This window comes from Biomphalaria glabrata, chromosome 11 (assembly GCF_947242115.1).
Source record: "Biomphalaria glabrata chromosome 11, xgBioGlab47.1, whole genome shotgun sequence".
NCBI classification, from domain to species: domain Eukaryota; kingdom Metazoa; phylum Mollusca; class Gastropoda; family Planorbidae; genus Biomphalaria; species Biomphalaria glabrata.
Genome location: NC_074721.1, coordinates 31,833,704 through 31,851,620, shown reverse-complemented (window position 1 = coordinate 31,851,620; position 17,917 = coordinate 31,833,704). Strand labels below are relative to the sequence as shown.

Here is a 17,917-nt window from a genome sequence, read left to right as displayed (position 1 = left end):
TTTTTTTTTGCCATATAGTAAAATCTTCACTAAAGAATTTAGCCATCTCTTATAAAATACAGACGTTACTTCAAAAAAGAAGATGATTACGTCCTACGCGTGTTCCTTTGTCAATCTAGTCATGTTCATCAAGGACAAACTTCTGGCAAGTCACTGGTTTTCCTGGCTGACTCAGGCAACCCATTCCATGCTATAATAGCACTAGGGAAGAAGGAGTATTTGTACTAAGCAATATGTATATTTAAAAAAAACAACAATGTGAGTGTTTTTAATCATGAAAGTTTTAAAACAAAACATGTGGTGAAAGAAAAGATTCTTGTTCAGTAGCATAGGCAGTGTTAGGGACTATTATAGCACTGTGGGGCATATAGTGTCCAATTGTGCTATTGGTACTCAGAGGGTCAGAGTGTCGGACAGTCACGAGGAGTGCTATATTACAGGCTATGTTAGGACGCACTAGTGCAGTGTTTATCAAACTTTTTCTTAACGGTAAACAGAATCAGCTTTAGGGGGTGGCGAGTGTGATAACCGCCCCAGACCCCGCGCATTAGGCGGCCCGCAATAAAGAGAATCTTTCGTTACTGCCTGCCCATTTTACAAAGATTCGTGGCCATGATACGACAGTCGCCCGGGGCCCTGGGCTCTACTAGGGCCGTCTCTCTGAATACTTCGCACATTCTGAGTATTTAGTGGAACACCTTAGCTAATTTTTTAGAGAAATTAATTCACGTGGTGGCATATGGTTAATTATTCCAGTAGCTGGTGGAACACCTTTTCAGGGCTGGCGGAACACAGTTTGGGAAACACTGCACTAGAGAAAGACAACGGCTGAATGTAATACAAAACTATAGCACTACAGCACTATAGCACCACATCACTATAGTACATTCAGTGTCAGAGTGGACCTTGGTATTGGCCACAATAACTGACTGTAGCAAATGTAGACAAGGGAAAAAATGCTTCGACCCAATGACTTCTACTAAGCATTATTATTACCATTGTGTAAATCTAGTGGGACCTGTTCGGTGCATTATGTCTACCCCTCGGTTGAAAGACCGCAGCTATGTCTAGTTTAATACAGTTAATGTGGCTACATGGAGGTTGATACTGCGAATGTGGCTAAATGTAAGTTGATACTGTGAATGTGGCTAGATGTAAGTTAATACAGTGAATAAGAATACATGTAAGTTGGTACAGTGAATGAGGCTAGACTATGTTGATACAGTGAATAAGGCTAGATGTAAGTTGATACAGTGAATGTAGCTAGATGTATGTTGATACAGTGAATGTAGCTAGATGTATGTTGATACAGTGAATGTGGCTAGATGTATGTTGATACAGTGAATTTGGCTAAATTTAGGTTGATATTGTAACTCAATGGTTCTCAGCCTTTTCGATCTGTTGGGGGGTGGGGGGGGAGGGGGAGAAGGGGAAGCAACAAATACATTTCAGTCACGTGTTTTACCGATTATAGTCCGCGGGCCGTAGGCTTGGCATCTCTCTTAGAACATCCGAACTGAATACATGTTGAATTGGAACATTATAGAGAGAGAGAGAGTGAGAAAGAGAGAGAGAAAAAAAGTCGTATGGTTAGGAAATCTCAGAACATTTTACACATTTGCCTTTATTTATATGCAACTGTCTTTCTCTCTTAAGTCACTCTCTATCTTGCAACTGTCTTTCTCTTTTAAGTCACTCTCTATCTCTTCCTCTTCTTCCTCTGCCTCTTTCTCTCTTTTCCTCCTGTGATTTTTTAAAATTTTGTTCTTAGCAATATATCACCTCCTCATTTCTTCCTCCGAAATGTAGCTCTCGTTAAAATCTCGTGCCTTTCTCATCCCACGAGAGTTCCTCCATCTCCCTTCCTGTCCTCGGTCTATCTGCTAGCATGCTTGCCATGTTTCAACACAGACATAAAACGTTCCTGCGCCATGTACACCCGCCCCTTCCCTCAAGGCGCCCCATGTCCTACCCCCCCCTCTTCGTAACTAAGTTAAGGAAGATCAGAGGCATGCTGCGTGTCGCGAGCAATTACTCCACCGGACTCTCGGGTTTTTTCTCATCTTACATAACACAGATGACTAGAAAACTTTCTCTCTCTCTTTCTCTCTCTCTCTCTGTTCTCTCTCTCTCTTTCTCTCTCTCTCTGTTTTTTCTCTTTTTCTCTCTCCCCTTTTCTCTCTCTCTCCTTTTCTCTCTATTTCTCTCTCTCTCTCTCTTTTCTCTCTCTCTCCTTGTCTCTCTCTCTCTCCTTGTCTCTCTCTTTCTCTTTCTCTCTTTTTTCTCTCTCTCTTTCTCTCTCTCTCCTTTTCTCTCTCTTTCTCACTTTTTCTCTCTTTCTCCCTCTTTCTCTCTCTTTCCCTCTCTCTTTCTCTCTCTCTTTCTCTCTCTCTCTCTCTTTGTTCTCTCTCTCTGTTCTCTCTCTCTCTGTTTTTTTTCCTCTTTTTCTCTCTCCCTTTTTCTGTCTCTCTCTCTCCTTTTCTCTCTATTTCTCTCTCTCTTTCTCTCTTTTCTTTCTCTCCTTCTCTCTCTCTCTCTTTCTATCTCTTTCTCTGTCTATCTTTTTCTCTTTCTATCTCTTTCTCTCACTCTCTTTTTTTCTCTCATTATCTACTTAACTTGATGTGTCTTTCTCTTGTTTCTCTCTATCCCTCTCTTTTGCAATCTGACACTCTCTATTATGTTGCTCTTTATATCTTGCTATCTCTCTCTCTCTCTCCCTCTCTCTTTCTGTCCCTGTTTGATTCTCTCTTTCCTTATTCACATTTCTTTCGCTTAGTTCTTTCTTCTTGTCTTTTTTGTTTCGAAATACACAAAACAAAAGAAAACAAAGTTAAACAAATATCTCTAGACTTTAGATAGATTGAAGTCTTGCAGGTCCATCTATAGAACTACTAGGCTCTACAATGTATTATATTTGCACGATACTATTTCAAGTTCTTAATAACTAGATCTAGTTTTTTAGCGGCCCCCGATCAGGGAAAAGACGCTATTACTTTTGTATGGAATGTCCGTCCGTCCGTCCCGTTTAGATCTCGTAAACTAGAAAAGGTAGTGAAAATCCGACATAATAATATTTTAGACCATTCTAAGTTCTGATGCAACGGCTACTTTTTTCTTTTCTGAAAGCGAAAAATCTAATTTTTTAAAATCACTTATGCAAGCAATTTTTTTCATAAAAATACACCACTTTTACAACTATTCAATATTAATAATAGCAAACACTGCTGTCTGTTTAGTAGGGAGGAGCACGATCTACCATATTTTCAGCACATTTATGCAAATTATGTCAAAAATTTTTATTTACAAATGAATTGTGAAGTTAAGAAACTTCTGTCATGCTAACTACTACATTTACAAAAAAAAAAAAAAGGTTCCCTTTTTTAAAAGAGAAAAAATCTATTTATTATGCATAAAAGTTGGACATAATTTAAAACAACAATTAATAAGTAGTTTTTCATATTATCACGTGAACTGCAGGGGATGGATAAAAGAGATTAACCCTTTGTAAAACAATTAGATCAATTAGATATTCATTATAAGACATTAGTTAGGCCAGGTTCACATCTAACTTCATATTCACTTTAACCTAGCCTTTGGTCTGCTGGACCGCTGGGGCACCACACAAGATCTGTCAACCTTCTTTCTCCATTCTTCTCTATCATTTTTCTTTGAAAGAATTTCATTCTGATGTTCTTTCTGAAAATATTGAAACCTGCCTTTTTACAAGAACTGTGGAATCGTCAGGAAGAAAAGAGTATAGATAACAAGAAAATGGAAGTGTTCCATTGCTGAATAAATAACAGCAGACTTCAAGAGGAAGACAATGTTCCATGTTGGCAGACGACTTTATTTCAGCAGGCAAACAAATGTGGGCATTGACGACTTCCAGGCCTGTAAAGATTTACAACATCATCATCATTGCCATTGAAACATACAATGTTCCAAATTCTTAGAGGCTAATTACAGTAAAAGATTATTGGGTTTTCATGCTTTGAATAATGAAACATTTCTTGTCAAAAATATTTTCGGACGTTGTTACGACGAGATTCCTGCCACCGTAACTCATGGACTCGAGAGTTCAGTCATCCATGCAGGATAAGCCAAACAATTTATACGCTCACAAAAAGATGATCACAATGTTTTTGTCAGTATATCACCTGTTATTAGTGTTAAGGACATACGTTACGTGATAAAATCATGAAGTTGATTTATTGTTTAGATTTGGTGTCTACGCAGCCGAATATTCAGAAGTTGGTTTCTAGTAAACTTCCGAATGCCAATAATTCTAGGTAGCCTACTAGATCGAGATCCACACTTTTCTAATGAATGCTTTCGGCGCTAATTTCTTTTCTTTTCGTATCATTTGGGTTTTTCGGCCCGGGACACCAGTGTCCAGTCTACAGACGAGGTAAGGTTGGGAATCAGTAATAGTAAGTAATGAGAGCACATTTTCCCCCCCATTTGAGTTATCTTAATACATAATAGAAAGGAAGACAAATCAAAGCGATATAGACTTCTGAGGTCGCAGTCGTCATAATTGAATGACCCTCTAAACTTGCTTTCACAGAGCTAATACTTTGATAGCCTGGTGTGTTTTCTTTTTGTTTGTTATCACAGACTAATCAAATATTTTTTTTGTACATAAACATAATGTAAACATTCTTATAACTTATATTCAACTCATATTTCGATACCCCGGTTAAAAAAAGGTCTACCGAATAATCTCATAATAAATGTTCTTAATCTCCCATTTTTTTCCTACGAAACCGGAAGTGGTCAAGATTTAGAGATGTATACAGTAGAACGTTAAATATGCGGACTGTCTTTTTATTTTTATTTTGCTTTACAGTACGCCGACAGCGACACCATTCGTCATAGATTGCCTCAACTCTGACCTGCGACGTCGCAACCTGTGGGCAATGGATACCATTAGTTCGTAGCCACGTTGTACAGACCTGTGACGTGGCAACGAGTTACTAGGCTCGACCGCCCACAGGTTGTGACGTATGGTGCTAGTGTTCATACCTTCTATGACGATCGGCCTCGATCTAAGTGGTCTTGCGGTTCACAACGTTTTGGCGACGCCGTTTTGTTGTCATGGTGTTGTTGTTTTTTTTTTTGTCGCCGAATGTTTTAAACACATTATTCATGTAAACTTTAGCTACCTTTTATAAAGAATGATGCATATCTCATTTTTTGCATGTTTGGGTTTATTGGTATGCTAATTAACAATATATTATTGGTCGATCCGCCTGCCTACAAAAAATTAATGTCTACCAAGCAGTGGTTCTCTCAACCATTTCTATATGTATCTGAGACATGGTTATTATACAGAAAGAACTAAGAGTCTAAGGTGTATCCATAAGGTGCGACCACATACCAGACACAGAAATCTTAAAGCTGCACATGTACAGTATCATTGCGACAGTAAAAAGGTCCCAACTTCGATGGGCGGGACATTTAGTCCGCATGCCAGACAATCGCCTTCCCAAGAGACTTCTGTACGGGGAGTTGTGTGCCGGAAAGCGCTCACAGGGAGGCCAATACAAGCGCTACAAAGACACTCACAAGAGCTCCTTTAAGGAATGCGATATCGACATTCACGGCTGGCTCTTGATCGCTCCTCATGGCGTGAAGCTGTGAGTCTCGGAGTCTCAAGATTGAGTGAAAAAGAATAGCCAGAGTGAAAGAGCGCCGAACCAACAAAAAGCTGAGAGAAGAAACAGGCCTATCTGCAACTGACCTAACCCACCCATGGCACAAATGCGGCCGGCTTTTTAAAGCGAGGATTGGACTTTACATTCATCTTCAAGTCCATAGGAAATGAGAAATATGCTCATTTTCGACCACATACGGTGGCATTACCGCACTATAAACATCGATATCCTTGCAAACGCCGGTATGGACAGAATAGAGGCATTCCTTATGGTCCGACAGTTACGCTGGGCAGGGCACGTATTCCGTTTGGGGAACAAACGTATGCCAAAAGCAGTCTTTTTGTTGAGCTGAAAGGTGATCGACTTAACAGAGTTGCCCCACGGAAACGTATTGAGGACCAGCTTAGGCGCCAACTTGCTTTAACTGACATAGAAGAGAGTACCTGGTGGCATGTGACTTCAGAACGAGACAGCTGGAGGTCACTTACAATGTCCGCGAGATACACATTTGAGACCAATAGAAAATCTGCTGCCGAGCACAAATGTAGATGGTGAAAAGAAAATCTAACTCGACCACCTGCGGACAATGGCTATGCCTGCGCTGGATGTGGCAACATGTGTATACCTAATTAATCTTCAGACTCGAAGACAAGCCTTATTAGTATTATTGTATGAGTTTGAATATTGTACAATAAACCATCGCCAAAACGACGTCGCAGAAACAGCCAAAACTGCGTCGCCAAAATGACCTGCTGATGTGCAGCGAAAGCTGAGTGATTTTTAATAGTAGGCTACCAAAAGATGAGAGAATATTTAATAGTAGGCTACCAAAAGATGAGAGAATATTTAATAGTAGGCTACCAAAAGATGAGAGAATATTTAATAGTAGGCTACCAAAAGATGAGAGAATATTTAATAGTAGGCTACCAAAAGATGAGAGAATATTTAATAGTAGGCTACCAAAAGATGAGAGAATATTTAATAGTAGGCTACCAAAAGATGAGAGAATATTTAATAGTAGGCTACCAAAAGATGAGAGATTATTTAATAGTAGGCTACCAAAAGATGAGAGATTATTTAATAGTAGGCTACCAAAAGTTGAGAGATTATTTAATAGTAGGTTACCAAAAGGTGAGAGATTATTTAATAGTAGGCTACCAAAAGTTGAGAGATTATTTAATAGTAGGTTACCAAAAGGTGAGAGATTATTTAATTGTAGGCTACCAAAAGATGAGAGATTATTTAATAGTAGGCTACCAAAAGGTGAGAGATTATTTAATTGTAGGCTACCAAAAGGTGAGAGATTATTTAATAGTAGGCTACCAAAAGGTGAGAGATTATTTAATAGTAGGCTACCAAAAGATGAGAGATTATTTAATAGTAGGCTACCAAAAGATGAGAGATTATTAAATAATGGGCCACCACATATAACGCTTTGTTTCCCCAGTGTATTTTACTTGAACTTTATATTTACGTATTAAGCTATACCAGCATAGGAATTGTTGTTCCTATTGTTTGGTGAAATAGACCAATTATAAAATTCCGCATTCGGTTATCAGGACTATCGATTAACCGGACAGACCACAGTTCGCAATAATTCGGTAAATCGAGGTTCTACTTTATAGTAGATGAATTGAATACACACTTTCCTTATCAATAGCACGTCACTTTTGATACTGCTCTCTTTTAACTGAATCTATTCTAGCCTGTCTCTGGTTGACCCCCGAGTTCACCAGGCAAAGCTGAAAATGATGTTTGTTCGCTTACCTGTCTCTAAGTGCCAAGTCAGGTGGGGGGTCAGAGGTTAAGCCCGGGTTAGATCCTGACAGATGTGACATGGGAGATGTGTTTTACTGGAGTGTCTGCAGCGTGACACAGAAGCAGCCAGTTATACAAACACGTAGTCTCCCCTCATTGTTTTTAAAGTGACCCATTAGCCAATACTAGCCTTTAACGTCTTTCCCACCGGTGACGCCCGGTGTTGTGATCTAGAAAATCACTCAATGTAATAAAGAAAAAAAAAAGGAAAAAAAAATCCTTTAAAAAAAAACAAAGCTTATCTAAAGGGGAAGAACTCCGCCCTTAAAACTATATCTATTATTATGTACAAGTTATTTCTCTTATTCGATAATTAATTACCAATAATCATTTAACTAATTTTATTTTTTTTATTTATCCAAGTTTTTCTTTAAATTTCATTTTTCTACATTTTAATTTTTTTGACCAATTTCCTGACATTGATTTAAATTATTCAAAAGTTGTTAATATATCTTCATGAAACTTGGCAAATATAAACTGTTGTATGTTTTAAGCACATTGCAACAGATCTACTATAATGGGATATTGAGATATTAAGTTATGGTCATTTATAAAATGTTATGTTCATGTTTTTTGCTTAAAAAAAACATAAATAATAAAATATTTTTATACGCAAATACATTTCGGAATATAATGATTTTAGTAGGGGATGTTGATAATATATGTTTAAACATATTTGCAAAGTTACAGCTCAAAATCATTAAATATTTTTTGAGAAATCTGTTGCCAAATTGTCCTCTGTTTTCATAGTAACACGCAGAGGTGACGTCATACCAAATGTCAAAATTGACATTTGACTTTTTCATCACTCATTTCATGTGTTAATCAAGTTATTTGGAAACTTTCATGGCTGTGGTACTATTGTAGGACATACTTTGGTTTTAAGGTGAAATCTCCACTTTAGGAAATAGAGACCTTGTTTGTTAATCGCGTAGTATATAAAAATGATGGAACTTATTAGAAGAACGATATTCAGATATAGAGTCATAGAGTCATAGAGTCATAGAGTCATTATATTTAAACTGAAAATGATTTACATCAGCAGTCAACAGTAAAGTAAGTAAAGGATATTTTCTAGCTGGTATTGCGAGGGTCAACGGTGGGTTTCTAGGAAAAAGAAACTTTAATTAGCCCAGTGGATGTTCCCAGTCCGCTTCTGAAATGCACCCTTTTAAAACACACAATCAAATAATTATTGACAATGTTATTTGTCTTATAACAAGTTAAAGATAAATAAGAATTTTCGATTAGTAGTACTTTTTAAATTTTTTCTAAAATATAACCTCAGAATTAGCGCTATTCAATTTTAGCTTTTTTTAGGCCCTCCAGCCTCTTTTGTGGGCTTTTTATTTTATTTAGTTTTTATTTGTAAGTGCTCACATTTCACAAATATTAAATCACAAAGAATTAAAGAAAAAATTTGAAACATGATTTTTTTTCCTTTTTTTTTTGTTTAGGATACCTCAGCTTTTTTAGCTTTTGACTTCAGTTGTCGAGCTGTTTACATCCTAGGAATCCTTGGGCCTTTGCCTCTTTTCTTTGCCTCTTTTTTTTGGGTATTTCATTCACCTCTTTTCTGGGCTTTAGCTTCTTTTTTTGGGCCTTTTTTTTTTTTTTCTAAATACAATTTTATTCAAAAGAAAAGACATAATATATTATTTCATATCAATAATCTGTGGCATTTTACGTCTTTGCAACTTCTTGTGTGACTAAAGAGGCCAATCTTTGATACACAGCTGCGATCGCAGGTTGGGCATATATAATCACCAGGCGCCGTTGCATTTTCACCCTTCTTTCTGCTTCAGTTGTGTATGACATCTCCAATTTGTGATCCTTCCTTTATGCTCTCTCTCCATGTGGATCTGTCCAGTGCCACCTCTTCCCAGTTGCCAGTGTCGATTTTGAAGAGCTTCATGTCGCGTTTGCATACATCCGTATAACGTAAAATAATAATACAAAGAATATTTCATAACAACATTTTTATGAAGGAAATAGCTTAAAACATAATTTTTATAAGCTGAAATTTGATATTGATTGAACAACAGAAGGTTGTGTTACTGATGGTAAATAACAACAAAATTAACGTAATAAAACTGGTAAAAAGATATTGCTTTATGTAGTCACATTCTATATCTTAATTTTATTACGAATGTAAAAATCGTGTTTTGTATGTGTCTATATGTTCAAAAGAAGCTGGAGGTCACTTACAAAGGTCGCGGGATACACGTGGGAGACCAAAAGGCAATCCGCTGCCGAGGACAGATGCAGACGGCGAATAGAAAATCTTAACTGACCACCGCCGGACAATGGTAATGCTTGCCCTGGCTGTGGCAAAATATGTAGGTCAAAAATGGGAAGTACTGCATCCTCATTAATCTTAGGATGAGTAGAAAAGTTTTATTATCCCTCTGTTCAAGAGCCGTTCACCTTTTAATTCTAAAGAACACAATTGTTATTTTGTGTCCAATAGATTTGGGTTTCAAGTATGCTGTGGAATTAGTGTTATAACCACCAACAGTTTGTCCAAAAAACCTAAGTGAATCAATTGCGAAAAAAAAAAAAATTGATGCAATTATTAATTCAAATGAAATGATTTATTTCATTTATAGTAACTCCGACAAAAAAAAAATACTGATGAAAGTCATACTGCGAGATTCTTATCTTCTTATCTTATAAAATTCAGACGTTACTTCAAAAAAGAAAATGATTACGTCCCACGCGTCATGCATTTAGTCATGCGGATTAACCAATGACCTAAATTCTGCCAAGTCACTGGTTTTCCTGGCTAGCTCAGGCAACCCATTCCATGCTCTAATAGCACTAGGGAAGAAAGAGCATTTGTACAAATTTGTCCTAGTATATGGGACGAGGAATGTGCCTTTATCTTTGTGTCTTTCTGAGTATTTTATTAAATTTTGTATTTGTAGATTATGGTTCAGTGTTTTATGTATAATTGCTACTTTACTTTTGAGTCTTCTCTCCTGAAGGCTTTCTAAATTTAGTGATTTTACTAAAAGTGTTACTCTAGTCAAATGTGAATATTCGTTTGTTATGAATCTCACTTCTCTATTTTGTGTCTGTTCCAGTTTCTTAATGTTTTCTTGTGTTGGGGGGTCCCAAACAGAGGATGCATATTCTATTATTGGCTTAACCAAGGTTAAATAACATTTTAGTTTTATGTTCTTATTTGATTTATAGAAATTTCTTCTAATAAACCCTAATGCTTTGTTTGATTTTTTGATAGTTTCATTAATATTGGGATTCCATGACAGTTTTTTATTTATTATAACACCTAGGTATTTCTGGGTTTTTAGTTTGTGTTACTGGTTGACACTCCTCGTCGTTAATGTATGGAGCTATGTGGAATATGTCAATGTCTTGGTCGCAAGTAGGAATCTGACTTTTCAAGTTTTTACAAATATTTGACATGTGTCGGATGATCAAACAGATTTGAAAGGGTTATTGCGTACTTATGAAAGCCTCACACCTTATGTCGGAGGATTGCGGCGAGCAGGGGTTTGAACCATCAAGACAGCACCTACTCTACAGCCAGGCTATCCGTAGTTCGCAATATGTGTTCATGGAATAGTCAAAACTATTCAAACTTTTTTTTTTCCGAGAGGGAGGGGGGTGTGAGGGTAGAGTGTATACTAAATGTAGATTTTAGGCAAAGTAGGAAATGATTCCTCCGTTTCCTACTGTGCCTAGGCAGTGTATAGAACGACTAGAACTGCTGTAGGCAAAGTGACGATTTAAATTTTAAAGTGCAATTTTTTTTTTATCTGGAATACTTATACAGATTTTATTATTGACAGGCAATAGAAAAAATAATACTTAAAAATACAAAGCTTATCTAAGGGAAAGAACCGCTAACTACTGTCAATTATAAGAAAGTTGCAGGGTTAGCTCCTTTTCTTCTATATAAAACAAAATTAATTAATTAGTACTAGGCAGTAAAGTAAAGTTTCAACTTCAGGCCTTGCGATCTATAGGGCAGATGATGTAAAGGTCAACTGTTTCTGTGGGCCCATGGTTAATGAGGGTGTCGTGTGGCCAGCTCAACGACTAACAGCCTTTACTTTTCCTTAACTAATTTCAGGTATCCATTAGAGTTGGGTCGACTCTGAGGCGCCCAAAGATCCCTAAATTAAAATTCCCAGTCTTCACCAGGATTCAAAGGCAACACTTTACACGCATCCAATTAGTACTACAGGATTAAATAATTGGTTATTTTATATTTTATTAGTTTGAATAATTATGCAAAATTTCAGCTTGATCCGAGAATGGGAAAGGGGAGAAAACGTAATAAGGGGATTAAATCCATATATACATCCACTTTTCTCATTAAGTAGCATTTATTCCTCTTATCTTGATGTCAAAAAAAAAAATTAATCACCAACAATTAATTAACTGATTGTTAAAAAAAAATTGTTTTTATTGATTCATGTCTTGTCAGGTTCAATTAATAATTTTGCAAAGTTTTTAACTTTTTATCAGACTCAGGCAGACAGACAGAGCTGATATAAGCTTTGTAAAAATTGAAGAGCTTGTACCCATAATCCCATATCTACACTAAGATTACTCTTGAAATTGAACTTTATAATCAACTCTGCACACTAATACCATGCTATTATCCTAACGTTCACAGGTACTGCATGCGTGACAGACTCGAAGAGAAACCGTACAGCGTACACCAGACAGCAGATCCTGGAGCTGGAAAAAGAGTTCCACTTCAACAGGTGAGATCTTTTAACAAATTCAATGTGTGAGTTTACTGAAGACAAAAAAAATGATGGTCAGTATTAACTTATCTGTGCGTAAGCGTATGTATGTGGGTGTACGAATGTGTGTGGGAGTGTGCATGTTTTACTGTGTGAGTGAGTCTATGATTGTGTGTATATGAGAATGAGTGGGATTGTTTATACATGTGCATGCCAGTATGTGTTGGTGTGAGTGTGTGATTATGTGAGTATGTGTGAATATGGCTGAGTGTAGTTATATGTGTACATTCGTTTCGGTATTTCTATTTATGTAGTATAATCGTAAAAAAAAAAAAGAATTAAAATGCGTTTAACTAACGTCTATAAGAAACATATTGCTTTATTGTACAGATTGAGTAGCACTCTCGAGACTAACAAAAAAGTCAGATTTTTTTTCGGCGATCAACCAGGATTCAGTAACTAGTCCTATTTTAAAGAATGTAGCCAACATCTTCGAAAAGAACTCTACAATAGCTATTATAGATTGGGTCCCTTTTAACTTTGAAGAAAAAGAAACAGTCAGTTGATCCTGATTCAGTAATTTCATTTAAATAGAAAGTTGATCATCTGTGTATATAATTCTCTACATCGCCCAACCTTGTGGGACACGCACGCACGCCGACTCTCTCACCGTCGGTGAAGAAATCATGGAAAGATAATTCTGCAAGTCGAACTAGAGTTACCCCCACGTAACTTTCGCGGCGATAGAGAGCGCGGCTAAGAAAAAAAAGAGGAGGGGGGGGGGGAGAAACAAGCAAATCTTCTCTGTATCTATACTTCTCTACGTCGCCCAATCACCCACCCCATTAGGCCAATTGTGACTTTCGAAAGGGCTCATTTTACTTGATTTGGAAACCAGCTCTCAAAAGAAATGAATGCGGCTCTCAAGTCGTAATAATGGGCCCCCTTTGCCATCAGCACATGGTTTCACCAAGTCCTCTGTTGTACTGAATTTTCTAACTCGATTTCGAATCGCTATTCTTTTTTTTTAAGAGTCCTTAATTGCATCTGTTTCCTTTCTTTTTAAGCCATGTACTTTTCTGCTTTAATTTCCAAACACATTGATAATGTGTAATGTATTTTGATTCCATCTTTGCCTCCTGTAGGTATCTGACAAGACGGAGACGTATAGAGATCGCACATTCCTTGACCTTATCAGAACGTCAGATTAAAATTTGGTTCCAGAACCGGCGGATGAAGTGGAAGAAGGAACATAAGCAGCCCAACACGAAGTCACGTCTGCTGGAAGGGTCAGTATACTGCACATTAACATCAAAATAGATTCATTGACTGGAAATTCGCACAACGAATTTAAGTTCCATCTATCTGCTTAGCATTGATTTTAATATCAGGTTTACATTCTGTAAAACAGTGTTTCCCAAACTGTGTTCCGCGGAACCCTAGTGTTCTGCTAGGCCTGACTAGGTGTTCCACAAACGACTTGAATAATTAACTAGTAGGGCACCACGTGAATTAATCTCTCTAAAAAAAATAATCAAAATGTTCCGCTAAATACTTAGAATGTGCGAAGTGTTTCGTTAAGGAAAAAAAGTTTGAGAATCATTTGTGTAAACAAAAAAAAACATTGTAAAAAAAAAGAGAAAGCGATATGAAGAAATGTTGGGGGACCATAGATAAAGAAGAAAAAAGGAAAAAAAAAAACAACAACAAAAAAAAAACGAAGATTTTTAGAGATTTTGAAGTAAATTAGAATGAAAATAAATAAAGACGTTTTATTGAAAGGTCACTGTTATGAACTGAGTAATAAATATTGCTAAGTACTACAAGCGTAAGAGTTAACAATCTAAAAGTAAACGAGCAATTAAAAAAACAAACTTTAAAAATAAACAAAGCTTACCTAAGGGAAAGAACCGCTAATCATTGCCATTTATGTGAAAGTTTTTTATATATGTTCAAATGTATACCTTATTAATTACTACAGTGATGTGAGATAATCTGACGCAAATCTCTGTCTTTAGTTTTTAATGGTGTTAACCCCTTTCTCTCATTGACAGATACAATGATTGGATCACGCCAACTGATACATGACATGCCAACTCTGATTAGACTCGTTCGTTATTATCATTGTCAAAGAACATCCTGCCAACATACCTGATTTTTATTTGCCCGATTCATTTATGTGGCGGTATCTCAAATTGCGTATTCTGATGCCGACTCTGCACTTTACTATGAATGTTTGATATATAAATACTCTGCAGATCATAATGTTATTGTGTTCTTTAGTTACCTGACAATTTGGTTAGAGATTAATGATGAGAGGACCATAACAAAGCACGCATTGAAATAGGAACCTATGAAGCTACTACAAGGAGTATTATATAAGTTTCAATTAGTTTCCGTGACAGTCGGGTGCAAAAAGGTCACGGTACAAGCCTATGTCAGACGTGATCTTCCTGTCAAATGTCCTTGTATTTGTTCGTATTTGTTTATGTTAATGGTATAAATATTAGTTTTATCACCAAATATTTAGATTGATATTAAGTTTGTGATGTTTTATTGCCTTTTTGTGACTTTAAGCAATTCCTAGGCAGGGTGGACACCACGGTCAATCGGTGGACAGAGCACTATAGTTGTATCTGAAACGTCTCTTGCTGAAATTCCACAGGAAACAGTGAAATATGTACGAAGTGTGGCTGACAAGTTACAACCACCTAATAAGGGGGCTCGAGTTCAAATTCCAACTCGAGCAGAGCTTTGTTTGCCAGGCACCTAAATACAGCAAGGAAACATTTTCTTAGATACCCCCTCCCACCCCGCCCCCCACAGGTCCACAAAAGTAATAGAATCATCGCCCTCTGAGCGTGCTATAAGATTGATAGATGGGCTATAGAAATGGAATTTAACCAAAAAAAAAAGGAATTTGACTAATATTTAAGTCTTGTTGAGGTTGAAACGGCAATAGGAAATCTCAAAAGGCTCTAAGCGCCTGGCTCAGACAGTATTCTAGCAGACCATTTCAAAATTCGATGTGATGCTCTCACAAAACGGTTATCAGACCTTTTCACCTTATGCTGGGGCAAAATTACTATCCCGACAAACTTCACGATGCCACCATCATATCTCTGTACAAAAAGTCAACCAATCAGACTGCTCCAATCACCGTGGCATTACCATACCGTTAGTAGCGGAAATGTTCTTGTCAGAATACTCTTCATCATGTTTTATGAATTAATATACATTCAAATATATAAAAAAAAAAGCTATTTTTCATGCCTTTCATTTAGTTGATTTGAATCTGTGTTCAGAAGTTCAGTTTTAGTCTGTAATGTCATAAATATTTATTCCTTTATACAAAATCCATGTTTTTTTTATATTTTTGATGACGGTGGAGATAGAAAGAAATGGTGAGTTGTAATAAAATAGTTTAATAATCTAAATCCGTATGTTATAGTTTTTGTTTATCTATTTATAGACCGTAATGTGAGTGTGTGTGGATTGCTTTCTGGGTTTGTAGTACCGAGTCACAGACCTACATATAGTATACCTAACAGTATACAGAAATGTGAAAAACTTATAGAAGCTGAAACAAAGTGTTCTTTTGTAACGTAGTTATAAGAAGTAAAGTTGTTGTTTTTTTTTTCAACCCTAACCTAACAAATAATTTATTGTTTCGAGTAAATGAATATGGAAAATAAGAGTAGGTACTCCCGTCTCATAATTATTATTTTGCAATCTTTAAATACATACTCTACATCTAGAAAGATTTAGGTATTCTATCTATTTAAATATACAATTGAAAATCATAAGATGATTAAAATCAACAGACTTACATTATTTCGATCTGGGGTTTTCGAAACATTATTTCAATGAAAACTAACAGGAAAAGGCTTTTTAACATAGATTTGCGTAAATATATAGTTCTGTGATTAATATTAATGATAGCTCATTCTACTTAAAATTCGCAAAATAGGATAGCATTATTTCTAACCTTTGAAAACTAAAGATAATTACTTTTCTAAGAAAATTTCTATTTGCCTAAATTCAGGGCGACTTCCCTTACAGCTTGAAAAAGAGTTACGTACATAAAAATCTATATATATAGATCTGATGCCTGATCATTATATGATAAAAATATATTTCCGTTTTCCGTGTATATATAGGTCAGTGGTTTCTAGTAATTTGCATAGAGTTTTGACAAATATTCTTTTTTGTCAGTTCATTATAGATTTAAAAAAAAAATGTATGAACATTTTAGTATCAGCGGTAACAGCCTATGAATGTCCAAAGTATCACTAGACTTTAAACACTGTTCTTAGTGTTAGCTTCATTATATTATTGTTGTAAATATGAATTCCTATAAATGTCTGTATCCTTAATTGTTCTTCGTGGCTCACAACGCAATGTGACTATCATGTCTTGAGGTCAACAAATAAAACGTGGGTGATAGTTGGAGTGCACTTTTTCTTTTGTATATTAATAAAATGGTTTGAGTATTTCTTTCCTTTATTGTTTTTTTAATCTAAGGAGCTTCCTGAATGCTTAATTTTGTGTCAGTAATTAGCTGCCATCCGGTGTACATGATTCACGTTGTCAGTTTTGGCATGTCAACTGTCATTGTTTGATTTTTAGGTCCCGATGTGTTTTGAAATGTCCCAATTAAGGGCTGTTTGTCTACCACTCTATCTGTTTGTCTACCACTCTATCTATCTATCTATCTATCTATCTATCTATCTATCTATCTATCTATCTATCTATCTATCTATCTATCTATCTATCTATCTATCTATCTGTCTGTCTGTCTGTCTGTCTGTCTGTCCGTCTATCTATCTATCTATCTATCTATCTATCTATCTATCTATCTATCTATCTATCTATCTATCTATCTATCATTCAAGATATCTATATCTATATATGTCAGTCAGTTTGCCTGTCTGTAAGATCAATCGGTTTTTCTGTTTGAATGATTATATTTTATAAAACTTGTGATCTTATACCAAAGTCTATGAAATAACAAATTTATTTAATTAAATCAAAGAATTTAATTTTCTTTACAAAATGACTTTTTTAAAACCTTATTTTTGTCCTGCTATTAATTTTTATGTTGCCAAATGCTAAAATTCCAATTTTTGAGAAATGTGTGAAATATCCTTAATTTTTTGAAAAATCTGTATTAATGTTTTATTTATTCTATTTTTGTGTAAATAAGAAATGAAAATAAAGATATAAATAATTATTGAATTTTTTGTTTATTTGTTAGTGACTATTTGTCATCTTGGTTTCCCTACACTAAGGTGGTATACCTTTATGTTTAAAGGTAGCCATGATTATTTCTAGATGTACTGGGTTTAGTGGGGAAAGAGGGGTCCAAATTTTAAAAAATCCCCACTTGAGGGGGCCCTCAAATGAATGTCTTAATTTTCTTTTTACATTAAATATTACGCCACTGCCACGAAATCTTGCTATTCACGTGGAGTCAAAACTACTAGACAGCATCGATGTAGATGATGTTGTAGATGCCTTTGCTGCCCAGGAAGCACGACGTGAAGCGATATGAATTGAGATTTGTCCCTTGAGCATCATCTCGCCAATAAACAAAGGTGTTATTCATTAAAAGAGTCTTAATGATTATTTTTAAAAAATAATATTACTTATTAATTGTACCAATTGGAATTTAGACATATATTTATTAAGTACACTATCTCATGACATGATGTCGAA

At 35.9% G+C, this 17,917-nt stretch overlaps 1 protein-coding gene across 1 annotated transcript in view; it reads left to right on the top strand.

Moving 5' to 3' along the window:
• LOC106062056 (uncharacterized) overlaps window positions 1-17,414 on the top strand; it is a 32,416-nt gene extending 15,002 nt beyond the window's left edge. Inside the window, exons 2-4 of the mRNA XM_056004872.1 lie at window positions 12,127-12,217; window positions 13,345-13,488; window positions 14,254-17,414. Coding sequence (XP_055860847.1) covers window positions 12,127-12,217; window positions 13,345-13,488; window positions 14,254-14,287 — 269 coding nt within the window. The 3' untranslated portion in view covers window positions 14,288-17,414. The remainder of the gene's footprint in view (window positions 1-12,126; window positions 12,218-13,344; window positions 13,489-14,253) is intronic.
• The last annotated feature ends 503 nt before the right edge of the window (window positions 17,415-17,917 follow it).